The sequence below is a fragment of the Meriones unguiculatus genome, chromosome X (assembly GCF_030254825.1).
Source record: "Meriones unguiculatus strain TT.TT164.6M chromosome X, Bangor_MerUng_6.1, whole genome shotgun sequence".
NCBI classification, from domain to species: Eukaryota; Metazoa; Chordata; class Mammalia; order Rodentia; family Muridae; genus Meriones; species Meriones unguiculatus.
The window spans coordinates 36,518,321-36,533,314 of NC_083369.1; the positions used below are offsets into that span (position 1 = coordinate 36,518,321).

The window sequence follows — 14,994 nt, forward strand, 5'->3', positions numbered from 1 at the left end:
GTGCATCTGGGACAGCTCTCTTGCCATTGTGGGGATGGAAATGAATGCCTCCGTGTGGGCAACAAGTCAGAAGGAAGGAGAGGCTATGTGGCCATAGTTCCTACCTCTATAGCGTGAGGGTCCTGAAAGGCCTGGCCCTTCTTACTCCTCTTCGAAGAATGGGGGTGGTGGTTGTCTTCCTCGTTGTCATCTCTCCTCCTTTTCCTGAAAACAGTTTTCAAAGGGAGAGGAAAAGCTGTCATTCAGCATCTGATCTTTTGGATGCTTAACTTGAAGCCCCGGGCCAATACCTAAATCTGGGGTCTTATCTAGGAAAGCACCAGGCAGTGCTGCTCTGATGGCTCCTGCAGGCAGATGCCACTAGGCAGTGGAGAAAACACACCAAACAGGAGCTCTGGCTACACCTAAAACCCAATTTCAAGTTCCCCAAATCAGCATCTCATTTCCAACCTACTGTTTGTCACTAGAAACATATAGAATTTTATCAGCAAAATGTAAAACTCTACCTAACTAGACCCATTGTCTTCACCCACTGAAATGACAGTTCCGGATTATACAGATTTAAGCCCTGCCATGGAGCAACTCTCAATATACCTGCAGCTTCTAGTGCCTATTTCCTCTTATGTCCCTTTGGCCCATGGCTAAGAATACTGGTCAGATACTTTTTTGTGTACTGTCAGGTCACTCCTGTCGCTATAACATGAAATATTATGCCCCTGTAGCTAGTTCACTTTACTGCCAATATGACACCATGGCTGATTACTCCCTTGAAACCTTATCTCAAAAATGTTTCAATGAAACAGATATAGTTATACATGGCTATATTCCCTGACCCAGGGAGGCTATGGCTTGAAGATCTATATTTCCACTGCTACCTAGGCTACATTATGAGTTCTAAGTCACCCTGACCTGTTACATAGTTTCAGAAAAAGAGTCACAACTACGTTTTTCATCAATGATTTTATTGTGTTGTTTGCCATTATAATTCATACCTTTCTGTTTTCTTTTATTTTTAGGATTTCACTCTGATGCCCAGTTTGTTATCAAATTCATTATTATGGCTTGGTTACTATTGAACTTACTGTTATTCTCTTTCTTGAAGTTCAAGAGTACTGGAATACTTCCCTGATCTTAAAATTAGTGCACAGATCCTATAGTTGATTAGAGAGACATGCTTCTTAACTGCTTAATTAGAAACTATATTTAAGTGTTTGGTATTCCTTAAGATTGTGAATTCTACTGATTTCCATTATTTCTTTAGCCTTCAATCTTATGCTCATCTTTGTGAGACTCAGAGTGCTATCAGACTCCCTTTACAACACCTTCTCCAGTGTCTCTTTCTTATTAGCACAAGCAGTGTGTAATATAAAATTAAAGCCTACTGAGAACACAGGACTTTTAAGCACATCCCTCCTTGGATCTACTTTTCCTGTGTCAAGTGCTAAACTCTTAAAACTGGGGAAACAGCCTACAGATATGAAGTAACTCAATAAAAAGAATGGCAAAGGTGGCTGGAAGGGAAGTTCTCAAGGACTTATTCAGTCCCCTCTTCTACAGGATGGGAAAAAAAATCAGTGCACAGTTGAATAGTTCATCAAAGAGTTTCTTTATGGCAAAGAAGTTGAGAGTATAGTTAAAGTTATATTTTCTATACACAGTGCTATTTTAAAAAATTCTCAGAAGTAAATACAAGGCTTTTTTTTTCTAGGTATCTCAGGCATGCCAAAGCAACATCAGAACGAAGTAGCTGGTCTTAGGGAATACAGAGTATTGCAATAAGACTAGCTGTCTTTCAAATACAGTTTCCCTTCAAATAATTGTGTTCTTAATTACAATGGTATTTTAGTAGTTTGGTCCCTAACTTCATATATAGTATATCCTTCTGACCCCTTCCTCCTACCTCATTTCATGATCCCAATCACTAACAACTTAAGCTGACTCCACATTTTTTTGTTTTTCACTCTTTTTTTATTTATTTATTTTTATTAATTACAGTTTATTCACTTTGTATCCCCCCTTATGACTCACATTTTTAATCCTGAGATGCTTTCTAAAATCTTAATTGCTATGAATTTACTATGATCCAGGACAGTGTTCATGCAGCAAGATAGCAAATATACTGAGAGCCAATGAAAACAACACATGAAGCAACAATAACAGGTCCACCATACTACTCAAATAAATTCTGTGCTGTAGAGCATTTACTTAATCCTCACAAAATGAAGGAAAACACTTTGACCCTGGGAAGATCAGGGCTCTGTTTGTTACCAGCCATCTAAATGTTTTTCCCTTGAGTGAACTAAAACTAGCCTGAAGCAAATAAGATTGATTTCCAAGACAAGAGAATAAATTTTATAAAATACTAAGCAGAATAAATTATGTAGAAAATTGTTATCACACAATGCTTTGAGAACATTGGTACACATACACCTAAGAAAAGAGACTGAAAATGCAAATGTTTTATTTTAAAACACACATTAAGCACAAACTATAGTAAAGATATTCCTCTGGGTACTGGGTTAAGATTCAGCATAGATCTCAGTTCTTGCCCTTCTAAGACTGCATGATGATGGTATATTGATAGCTTCAGAAATGTAGAAAAATTAATATGATATAAAAAACATTAAAATAAGATATTTATGAGTACCTCAGTAATGATTATTTCCCTTATTATTGTCTGTACATTCCAAATTTACACTAGAAGTTATTTACTAGGCTAGCAAGATGGCTCAATGGGAAAAACTGCCTGCCTCCAAGCCTGTAGAACTCAGTTCAATTCTCAGGACCCATATGGTGGAAGAAAAAAAAAAAAACAATCCCCAAAAGTTGTTCCCTGATTTACATATGGTATGCCACATGCATTCCTGGTTCCAACAGACACCAGAAGAGGGCACTGGATCTCCTGGCACTGGAGTTAAGATGGCTGTAATCAGTCCTGTAGGTATTGAGAACCAAACCTGGGTCCTCTGGAACAGAAGCCAGTGCTCTTAACTAAAGAGCTATCTCTCCAGCCCCATTTATAGAAATAACTTTGAGTTTTAAAGAAAGAGAATGAGCCAGGCAGTGGTGGCACATGCCTTTAATCCCAGCACTTTAGGAGGCAGAGGCAGGCAGATCTCTGTGAGTTTGATGTCTGCTTGGTCTACAAAGTGAGTCCAGGACAGCCAGGGCTACGCAGAGAAACCCTGTCTTGAAAAAAAGGAAAGAGAGAGAGAGAGAGAGAGAGAGAGAGAGAGAGAGAGAGAAAAGAAAAGAAAAGAAAAGAAAAGAAAAGAAAAGAAAAGAAAAGAAAAGAAAGAAAATGAGCGCATACAGAGATCTCCTTGGTAGATTAAACAGGTAGAGGCCAGCCCTCTACATCTAAACAGTGGAGTCAGGTTGCCAGAAGACAAAGAAAGTAAGCAGACTTAAAACAGCCAGCAAAGACTTTTTTTTTTTTTGTAAATTGTAATAACATACACATGCCCACAAGAAAGTGGAAAGAAAAGCCATTTAGGAACCTGTAAATATGGGGCTGGAGAGATGGCTCAGCAGTTAAGAGCACTGGCTACTCTTCCAAAGGACTGGGGGTCAATCCCTGGAACTCACACAGCAGCTCACAACTGTTTGTAACTCCAGTTCTAGGGTATCAAACACCCTCACACAGACATACATGCAGGCCAAAAACTAATGAACACAAAATAAAAATAAGTAAATTTAAAATTAAGAAACTGCAAATACTACATTTTTATGAAACACCATATGCAAAACCAAAATTAACCAGAAGAAATGTTCTGTATTCAACAGATGCTGGTGTTGAGGACAGGCCTTTAGAAACTGTTCTGTGGGTGAGACATTGTTCTGCTGGTAGGGGGGGAGGGCATAACTTGTAAAGCTCCTAGGGAAAAATCTTTTTGTTTAACATTTACATAAGAATTCAAGGGTTACTTCTGTTTTCCAAATCAGTTCTGAAGGAACGTTGTAACACTTGTAGCTCATTACTAGGATAAACCTATCTTAGGCTAGCTAGATATGTGGGGTTTTAAGGTAATTTACAGTAACTGTACAGTTAATGGGACTCCGAGATAATTCCATGTTTTTTTAAATATATGTGCAAATACAGATTTCAGTATGCTTTACATGTGCTTGTATGGATGAGAAAAACTCTGAAGCAAGAATCACAAAATGGAATTAATGATGATCACTGGGTGATGGAATTATGAGTAAAATTGTTTTCATTAATACTCCCAGAAAAATCTCAAGATTGCAGTGAAATAAAAATCTATACCGGAAGAACATATTTTTAAAGTGCATAAACTTCAAGGCCAAAAGGGAAAAAGAAGTCATTCCTAGGCTGCCCCATTAAAGTAAGGCCAACTTGAAATAAAATGGCTTTGTCCAAGAGGCAGGGAGTTGTTGGGAGGGAATCTCAAAAGTTGGTACCTTAATCTCCAGCTCCAACACAGCAATTTTAGAAAGAGGCTCTGCAGCCAGGATCTTTTTCCCCCAACACAAGAATGGAGGGGTAAAGTGTTGACAGGACCACTGCATTGGGAAATACTGCCATCTAAGGGTCGGCAAATTGTATAAGGTGTAAGTATCCATATCAGAGAAAAGTCCATTTTCTCTGGGAATTTTCTATTGCTGGCCAATTAAATAAAGATGAGAAAAGCCAACCTGCTGAGATGACTGACCAGACAGACCACACAGGGAACTCACACCTGCCCAAGTAGTTAAGCGGTCTACAACAACAAAGGAAGCCCTCGGTTAGTTACCTTTGCAAAACTATAGCAACAAGAGAAAGTTCCTACCACATTGGAAAGCTGCTGCTCCTCTTGGTATAGTACTCGTGAATTCGAAGCCTGCTTGCTCACAAGTGTCCTGAGAGACCTTGTCAGTCTCCCCTCCAGAAGCAGGACTGCACTTTCCTTCCAGTGCTGAGTTCTCTGCTGCCCAAGGGATACAACCGCTGATGTAGAATAGGACTGCTGATAAGTGCCCTGCGTGCCACGTGAGATGCGTGCCAGTCCCTGAACGCACTCTCCCACTGGGCCCAGCCTTTGATTCTGCTTCTTACTTGGCTGTACTCACTGTCTTCCTTTCAGTCCTAATCTCTTCTAATCTTAAATGCCCAGCTCATCTCCCATGAGACAGTGCAGTTGGCCAATGGAAACTTTCTTGCTGGGGACCCTTCTCTTCCTCTCCAAAATCTCCTACTGGTGGTCATGCCCTGGGAAGCACAGAAGGCAGTGCCCTTCTGTGATGTCCAGTAGAGGACAGGTACTCCACCTGCATCTCTGCTTCTGGACAAGTATAAGAAAAATAACAAAGCTGTCTTAATTATTTTAACTCAATCCTTACAGAAGTCAAGGAAGGCCAACAAAAAGCACATATTTACTTAATGGGGGGGGGGTTAAACAGTACTGTGAGCAAACAGGGCTCCATTAAAGGTAGGCCTTGGCCCTAGCTCAAGAGATCACTCTTTCCAGTCTAAGATCCATCAGTCTCTCCCACTTTCCTGGAAAACAAATAACCCAAAAAACAAAACTCCTTTTGTTTTCTGGCTGTGTCTTCAACTTCACAAACCAGAGAGTAGCACTAACCAGGCAGGAGAGTAGAAGAGAAGAGCCCCTTTCACCTACACATCCCAGTGGAAGCCCTCCCAAGAAAGTTTTTTGCACTTAAACTGTTTGAAATATACTGGTATCAAGACATCTAAGCTTTCCTCCCAATGTTTCAAACAGAAAAGTCAAGAGATAAAGTAAAGTAAAAAAATGAGTAAAACTTAACTATCCTTAGGAGTACCTCTATTTATACCCAGAAGTAAGCACTGTGTTAAGGTCTGCAATACTGGTAAGCTGCTATCTAGGCATAAACTTAACCAAAAGATATGAAAACAAAATCACCTTTTTCAATGTAGTGCATCTTTGCTTCTCTAAATCCTATCTGCATCCATCACTAAAGACCAATCTCTACCAAATTGGGTCCTGTCCCTTCATGTGATTGATGTGATTGTATGCATCTTATCTTTTGCAAATAGCACAAGATGTTTTTTTTTCTTCCTAAATCATCTGGCATCATAGATTGTAGAATGTTGTAACAGAACTCTTTGTCTATCATTTTGAAGATGTAATAAGGAAAATTTGTTCTCCCTAAAATGTGTGCTTCCAGACTGGTGGTCTTAAAACTGAGTATATAAGTTACTAATAATCAAAAGCCTGCAAGCTTCCAAAGCAATAAGACAACCAGAACATATGGTCCAGAGTGGGACCTGTCTTATAACATGACCATCGGGTCCCCAGAAGGGAGATCTGTGTTCTGTCCTCTGCAATCTTAGTGTGGCGGGACTGTTCAGAATGCTATGATATAAAATGGGGGGAGGGACATTTCATATTAATTGTTTCTTCAACTTGTAGACGCCAAGGAGAACACTGGGCTGGGACAACTCTAGAGTTGAACCATGGTGGCAGTTTATATAGTTCAGGGAGTCAATCAAGTATGTAACTATAATTATCTCAGATTATAAATATGCATATATAAATGTTTGGAGTGCATGGCTGACAGAATGTTCCTTGAGAAATGTTTGGGTTGTTTTATTGTTCATTTATTTATTGTTTGGTTGTTGTTGTTGTTTTCTCTTTTTTTCCTTCAGGACAGGGTTTCTCAGTGTAGCGTTGGCTATCCTGGGATCACTCTGTAGATTAAGCTGGCCTCAAGCTCATAGAAATCCACCTGCCTCTGCCCCCCAGATACTGGGATTAAAAGTGTGCATCACCACGCCAAGCGTTTTCTCCCCCTGCCCCCAACTATCTCTATCTGTGTGTGTGTGTGTCTTTCTTTGGTGTAGTGGGGTAGTCAGCCCAAAGATTTACTTGTGCTTTCTAAGACAAAACCACTCCCAGCCACAATAGATTCCTTTTACAATGAATATCATATATGGAAACTTAAAAATTCATTTTCATAGAATATATAATAATGCACAGGGCTTAAATGTATGAAAGGATGACAAATAATGTAAAAGACATTTTTGAAAACTGGAACAATAAATTCATATCTCAACATAGTAACATTTTGAAGGTTAACAGTAATCTCAATACACAATGGTGCAGATACTGGCAAGTTTTCTTGGTCAAAGGAGTTTTGCAGTATCTGTCCACTTGGCAGAAACCCACAGTAGGCACATTGTTTTAATGAGGGCAATGACGTACTAACAATGTTTATTGTAGCATTTTTTTTTCTTTTTCAGAAACAGTGAAGGAACTCTTAATCATGTTATAGGAGGAATATATGATAAGACTATTGTGAAATGTGAATTTTAAGAAAATATAGATTGGAAGAGGCAGGCAAATCTCTGAGTTCAAGGCCCAGCCTGGTCTGCAGAATAAGTTCCAGGATACCCAGGGCTACAAGACAAGCTCTGTTTCAAAGAAATTTAAGAAAGAGAGAGAGAGAGAAACAGAGAGAAGAAGAAAATACATAATGGAAAAAACTACTTCACAATCTAATATTGAACAATATATTATCACAGTTATGGAAAAATAAATATAATATGCAAAACACATGAAGTAAGGATTATACTTTTTTCATTTATTCTCTTCCATAGGTTCCAAAGTGACTACAATTGAAATGAATTAGAAAGGCAAGCTTGTGACACACTTCTGTTTTCTGTTTTCTGAAAATGGGAGGCTGAGGCAGAAGAACTGAAACAGACTGAACTCTATAGGCACACCTTATCTCAAAAATAACCAACAAAACAAACAAGCAAAAGAGATTGCAATTTCATCACATGGAATTAATGATAAATTAATAGTGAATATATAATTTTTTTTTCTTCAACAGGTTTTGTAAACTCCCATACCCACTGGATAGGTCAAAGAAGCAGTCAGCCTTCTCCATGGGGACAATAAAGTAAGACTGACAGAGGACAGAGGAAGCAAGTAGAGTTCCTGTAGGTCTTCTTTAAAGTGCTGACATTCCTTTAAGGTGGAAATGGTACAACAGTTATGGTTAGTGAAGCTACCAATCACAGCCACATTTTTCACTCATCTTTTCCTTTGATAACATCATCACTGCTTACTTGCACTACCAGCAATTCTTGGTCCCCTTCAGCTCCACTGAAGGAAGGAGATAACTGTTTCCACAACTACCAGCTCTGCTCTCAAGGATGAAGGTTAAATTTATGTGCATGCATGGGCAGCTTGTTTTTGTTTTGTTTGTTTTTCAAGACAGGGTTTCTCTGTGTAGCCTTGGCTGTCCTGGACTTGCTTTGTAGACCAGGCTGGCCTGAAACACACAGCAATCCGCTTGCCTCTGCCTCGCAGAGTGCTGGGATTACAGGTACGTCCCATCGAGCCCGGCTTTGGGTAGCTTTAATGAATCAGAATCTGTGAGATCCAGTCCTTACAGTGTAATTGTGATAAATAACAAGCTCCAAGTTGTGAGGAACAGACATACAGTATAGTACTAGATGGTAGTGATTTTAGCAAGTAGTTAGGGGAAATATTAAATGTGTAGTCACTTAGAATTTTTATCTAATTAGGATTTTCAAAGCATTTTGATGGGGACTTCATTGGGATAGTGGAAAAATAAAAGGAGGAGGCTAAAAAAATAATTGTGAGGGGAAGCAGGACTAGATAGGTTTCCAGATATGTACTAAAGAACAATACAATGGAAAATAGGACTCCATGCTAGGAGAAAGGCAGCAGTAGTTCAGTGCTAGTATGTTCACCTGAGTGCTCCAAGATCCATCGGCAGCAGGGAGGTGGGTAGTACTAATTATATATCTTAAAACCACAAACATAATTAAAAAGGAATACATTTATAATGTATGTGTCAAAGTGGGGTTAATTTCTATAGATGCAACATAAAATCAATTCCATTTTTCAAAATTTATAAATGATGGTGAGTATGCAAAAAAAACCCCAATTCACATAAAATGGGAATTAACTTTCATGCAGCATGTACTCATAGAATTAAACATTTAGACTTTTATATAATATTGTCAAAAGCAAATTTATTAATACAAATAGTTTGGAATTGTGAAGCCAAACTTCTAGAAATATGATAAGAAATATGATAGAATTCTTCTAAAACTGTGGTAAAAATGTATGGAAACATTTTTTGTATAATAAAGAAGAATATAAATCTTTGAGGAGTATATAGGATTTTACTCTTTGACTCAGTTCACTCAAAATTACATAATGTTTTTCTTACTATAAGGTGGGAATGGGAACTTCAAAAGGTTATATTTAAGAAGATTTTTATCATACCGAGACTCAAATAAGTAAATAAATAAAAAGCTGCTTTTAAAATCTCTCACTATTATGCATGTCATGGCAAATAGTAGAGACAGCAATAAGGTAACATCTAGTAGTGGGGACTCAAACTAAAAACCTGTTGCTCTATTTAAGCAGAATATCAACACTGAAGCACATGCTAAAATCATCACCCTTTATATTTGTGGCAAATGTGGCACACAGATGTGGAGTCACATTTTACATTATACACTATTTTGTAGAACAGCTGTTTGTGTTAAATACAAGAACAAAACAAAAGATACTCTGGGAAGAAATGTAAACCTGGAAACAAAGGTGGTTTTAAAAATCTAATAATATACTTATTCACATAGTTTAAATGGAAAGAAAAATCATGTAGGAAACTGTTTAAACACTACAGCATATTATGAAATTTTACCCTGTATTTGTAAACAAAACTATCCTGTAGAAATCAAACACTATTTCATGTACACAACATATCTATTCAGAACGCACTGCTAGCAACTTTTTTATGTGCTCAAAAATCGATAGTAAGCAAAAAAAGAAGCAAACTAGTACAGCTCTTGTCCTTAGCCACAATACTTTTATAATATATGATATTGAGATGGGGGCTGTGGGTTGTTTGTATTTTTTCATATCAGTTATTAAATAATTTTGTCATACTTAAGAAAATGCTCAGGTGGTAAATAACTCATGATAAACATACAAGATTTTAAATGTGACACAGCAACTATATGTCAATAAAATTTTGTCTTATTTTATAAATGAATTCTTAAGATGCTAAAGCAAAGGTACAAATATACATCCCAGTGTGTCTAAAAGACCCCTATGGACAAGAAAAACCCTTGAGGCAATTACCATAAAATACAGTTAATGGTGACCACCGGGTGATGGGACTGTAGGAAAAAACTGCTTTCATTAACACTTTACAGAAAATTCTAGACAGAAGTGAAACAAAGTCTATAATGAAAGAATACACTAATAAAGGTCCACAAATCCCAGGACAAGGAAGAGGTAGAATAATAAGGCCGTTCAGAAAAGCCAAAATACAAGTAGCTGTAGTGTCTAGGCTGCCCCACAACAGTAAAGCCAACTTGAAAAATAAAGGGATTCGTACAAAGGCTGTGAATATTAACAAGGTAAACTCTAGAATTTATTAAGTCAATTGTCAGTTCCAGGAAGGCACAAATCCTACTAAGGGAAAAGGAAGGGCAGGGGAAGAGAAAGGGTAAGAAGAGAAGGGAAACGGAAAGGGAAAAAAAGCCTCTTTAGTTTAAAAAGACTCACAGTATTTTTTCAAACACATAAGGCAGAGGCGAAGGGGCTGTATGGCGCAACACTGCCATCTAAGAGTTTAAAGAAACAGGCACCCACATCGGAGGATCGTCCATCTTCGGAGGATCATCCATCTTTTCCGCTGCTTTTCTGCCCACAGCCCATAAGATGAAGGCTGGGAAAGACAGGTGGGATGAACAACACACAATGAGCTCAAAACCTGACCAAGGGGGATGGAGAACCATTCAAACAAAGGAAGCCTCTCTTAAGTCCCGCCCGCGGAACCATGGCAACAGCAACAGGAATTCCCTACCACATTGGAAAGATGAGCTCTTCTTAGGGTAGGATTGGCTGATTCAGAGTCTGCACGCATATGCTAGGGAGGTTGTTGCCAGTCTGGCTCCGAGTCTTTTGCACTTTCCTTCCAATGCTCTAGTTGCCTGTTGCCTAAGGAGACGTGGTTGGTGATGTCCAGACCCTGTTCCCGACAGCCCCCTGTGTCTCACGCTCTAGACGCAGAAAAGGACACGCTCCTCCCACTCACCCCAGCCTCGAACCCATTTCTGACGCACTCACTATTCTCTCGGCCTTCATTTATCTGAAACTAACTGCTCTCAGCAGTGTCCGTGACACTAAGCAAGCTGCCACTGGAAAACTCATCCTCTGGGGCCTTCTCCACCCGTGGCCACACGTGAGCATCAGGGATGACAGTGCCTATAGATCCAATAACGGATAGACACCTTCACTGTATGTGAGCTCATAGAGGCAAAGACAAGAAATATTGCAAAAGCCTCATTAATTATTTAAGTTCTAACCTAACTGAAAAAAATCATATTTCATAACAAAAACAGATTTCATTTTTAAAGGAACTGTACACCACCTTTTTAATGATAGTAGGTTTGCCATAAAACGACACACGTAGAATTGTGTGGGAGAGGGCTTGGGGAGGGTAAGAGGGGCGGGGATCAGGTGTGTGGAGGGGGGGAACCAGGAGAGAGAACAGAAATCAGTCGGGGTGGGGGGCATCTCTGGAACAGGGGAGGCTCCCAGGAATCAATGGAGGTGATCATAGCTGAGACTCCTAGCAGCAGGAGTTAAGGAGCCTGAAGTCACCACCTACTGTAGCCAGGTGGGGACTCCCAGTGAAGGGAGGGGGACACCAACCCACCCAGAAAATCATCCACCCAAAATTTGTTTTGCCTACAAGAAGTGTAGGGATAAAGGTAAAACAGAGATTGAGGGAATGGTGAACCGCTGACATCCCGTTGGAGAGAGTCAATCCCTGTCACTGTTAATACTGTGCTTATGCACAGGAGCTTAGCACACCTGTCTTGTGAGAGGCTTCATCAGAGAGAGAGACCCGGAGCCAAACAATAGGCTGAGCTCGGGGAGTTCTGTGGAAGAGTGGGAGGAGGATAGAGGGAGCTGAAGGGACCAAGGACACCACAAGAAGACATAGAGTAAGCTAACCTGGACCCATGCGACTCACAGAGACTGAACCACCAACCAAAGAGCATTGCATTGGCTGGACCTAGACCCCCTACACATGTGTAGCAGATGAGCAGCTTCATCACCATGTAGGTCCTTAACAGTGGGAGTAGGGGCTGTCTCTCAGTCTGTTGTCTGCCTCTGGATACTATTACCCTAACTGGGCTGCCTCAGTAGGACAGAATGCACTTAGTCCTGCTGTGACTTGCAGTGCCAAGGTGAGTTAACATACCTTAGAGGGCCCCTTCTCTGAAAAAAAGAGGGGAGAGGAGGAAAAGGGATGTGTGAGGGGGAACTGGGAGGAGAGGAGTGAAGAAGCTGGGATCATGCTATAAACTGATTTAATAAATAAATGGGAGGTGGAAGAAAGTGTTTGTTTGTTTGTTTGTTTGTTTGTTTTTAAGAGAGCAACATACACAGTTCTTTACTTTTCATGGGGTCTCCAGGTAGGCAGGCCTTGGGTCAGGGCCTAAGAGAACTTCTCTTCCATCTGAGCTCCACTATTTCCCTGAAGTACAGTCCCTTTATTTCTTGGACATGCTGTTTCCTCAATTGTAAGAACAGGAAGCCAGAGAACTCAGGATTCAGGCAAGGGGGGTAATAAGAAAGGCCCTGCTTCTGCTGGTTGTTCCTCCATATACCATACTTTCCCTTACCCCAGGAGTTTCTTTCACTTAGAATTTAAAATCCATTGGTCTACATGATCCCTAAGCTTTCCTTTCTACTTAGTATCCCAGACAAACAATAATAATAATAATAAATCATGAGAATTAGTAAATTTTATCATCCTGAAGAGCACCAGACACCCAAAAGTAACCTCCAAGCTTAGGGCTACAACACTGACAAATCTTTGAATAAAGAGATGATCTGAAGAGAAATTTTCACTCTTAAGACTTTTAAGTACCATACTGTGCACTACTTAAACAGTATGGAATTACATACAACAGCATTGAAAACTTCTAAACTCAGCCACATGGGATGGTAGGAGCACACACCTTTAATACCAGCAACTGGGAGTCGGAGGCAGATGGACCTCTGAGTTCCAGGCCAGCCTGGCTTACAAAGTGATTTCCAGGACAGCCAAGGCTAAAGACAAACCCTGTCTCAAAAACAAACAAACAAACAAACAAACAAACATAAACCCTAAAATAAACCACCCTACCCCAAAAGAAAATACTACACTCCACAGATATTTTAGTCCTTGTTTGTTTGTTTGTTTTGTTTTTGAGACAGGGTTTCTCTGTGTAGTCTTGGCTATCTTGTACGGGCTCTATAGACCAAGCTGGACTCAAACTCACAGAGATCTGACTACCTCTGCCTCCGGGGATTACAGGCATGGACCACCACGTCCAGCTTAGTTGAGTACTTCTATTTTAGGTGAGTTTTTTTTTAAAGCTAATTTTCTCAAATAGTAAGCTCATCATGTTTTTTTTCCAGTATGTAATTCCTAATGGCACTGTAGGCTGTGCTACCTGGTTACATCATCCTTTCAGATTTGAAGGTGCATGGGGAACCTTTATTTCTAAAGTCATGACTCCGAAGCTTGTGATTTGTTACAAAATCATTTAAGTTTTGAGTATAAGCATCTAAGAATCAAAGCCTACAAATTTCTGGTTGCAAGTGTTAACAACAGAGCCTAGGCCCTAGCAGACCACCTGTCCTCAATAAGCCAATTAAACAAAGTAACAGTAAAGAGTGGGTGGAAAGATTAATTTCCTGCAGCCATAGTGGCCAGAGGAGCCCAGAACTCCAGTGATCTGCCCAGAGCACAGAGAGCAAAAAGCATGCATAATTAGTCTGTTTTGGTAGAGATGTAGTCCCAGCCATCATCATATTTTAGGCTCTAGTCCCTTACAAGGTAGCATGACAAGTTGTTAGAACTGTGTGAAATCTCTGTTCAGGAGACAAGTTCTTCCTCTGGCTGGCACAGGGCTTTGGTATTTTAGCCCCCACCCGCACTCCCAGACCCCGAATGAGATTGCTGGGGAGATCCCAATTCCTTGAGGTCCATTGTTCAGCAGATAGCCTAGAGAGGAAATGTGTATCTCTTTAAAATATCTTCAATCCTGTCAGGGCACTTAGACAAGGAAGTATAACATTATATAGTCAGTTAGGGGATTTGCTGTTTCCCAGAAAAAAAGGATATGTGCTCTGTACCAGTCTGTAGTCTTAGTGTAGGGGGATGGCTCAAATGCAAGGTATCACAATATAAAAAATAAAAAAATAAACAAGTGACTCAAATTTAGTATTTTTGTGAAACAAGGTCTCAAGTAGTCCAGGCTGACCTCCAACTGGCTACATAACTGAGGCTACCTTAAATTCCTGATCCTCCTGCCTCTATCTTCTAAATGCTGGGATTAGAGGTGTGCAACATGCCAGATTGTGACTAAAATGTAAATTGCCCATTCAACTGATGTACACAAAGATAATAAGGAGGCTAGACAACTTCAGAGCTGAGGTTACCTAGGGCAAGGAATAGAGTATGTGACTGTTCTGCCCCCAAAATGTGTAGTTTCTGGGAGCTTTTTTGCCAACACCTTTTAAATATTTACTTATGCGGGTATTTTCCTTTTTTGTCATTATTCTTTTGGTTATAATTTTTGCTGAGCTGGGGACTGAACCCAGAGCCTTACAGCGGTAACCAAATGTTGAATTTATAGTCCTGACCACAAAGTACTCATTTCAAGTTAACAGTGTCTTAAACGTTAGCAATAATATTGGGGTAGAGTAATGCAGGCACTTGATAAACGTTCTCAAAGGAATTTAGCAAAATGTATCCAAGATATTCTATAGAGAAACACTTGTGCCCTTGCCTCAGGCTATCAGACTATTGAGACAATGGGCCCTAAGAAACAGGAATTTTACCCCAATAATTTCATGCTGGGAAGGAAAAGGCTGGGCCCAGGTGCCAGCCAGAGGGGGAGCTTATCTCCTGGAAAGTGATTTCACACACTGCTGACAGTATACATAGCTAACC

At 39.9% G+C, this 14,994-nt stretch overlaps 1 protein-coding gene across 22 annotated transcripts in view; it reads right to left on the minus strand.

The window, feature by feature from the left end:
* Vcf2 (VCP nuclear cofactor family member 2) overlaps positions 1-14,994 on the minus strand; it is a 152,808-nt gene that overhangs the window by 40,879 nt on the left and 96,935 nt on the right. For 10 of the 22 annotated variants that reach the window (XR_009588458.1, XR_009588457.1, XR_009588459.1 and 7 more), the window contains exon 2: positions 105-204. Coding sequence is in view for 9 of the 22 variants with exons in the window: in XM_060375225.1 (XP_060231208.1) it covers positions 105-204; positions 10,629-10,774 (246 nt within the window). In the remaining 13 variants the exon portion in view is untranslated. Of the gene's footprint in view, positions 1-104; positions 205-10,541; positions 10,787-10,842; positions 11,043-14,994 lie in introns of those variants that run through there. The other 12 variants (XR_009588452.1, XM_060375236.1, XM_060375234.1 and 9 more) reach the window with 10 other exon arrangements.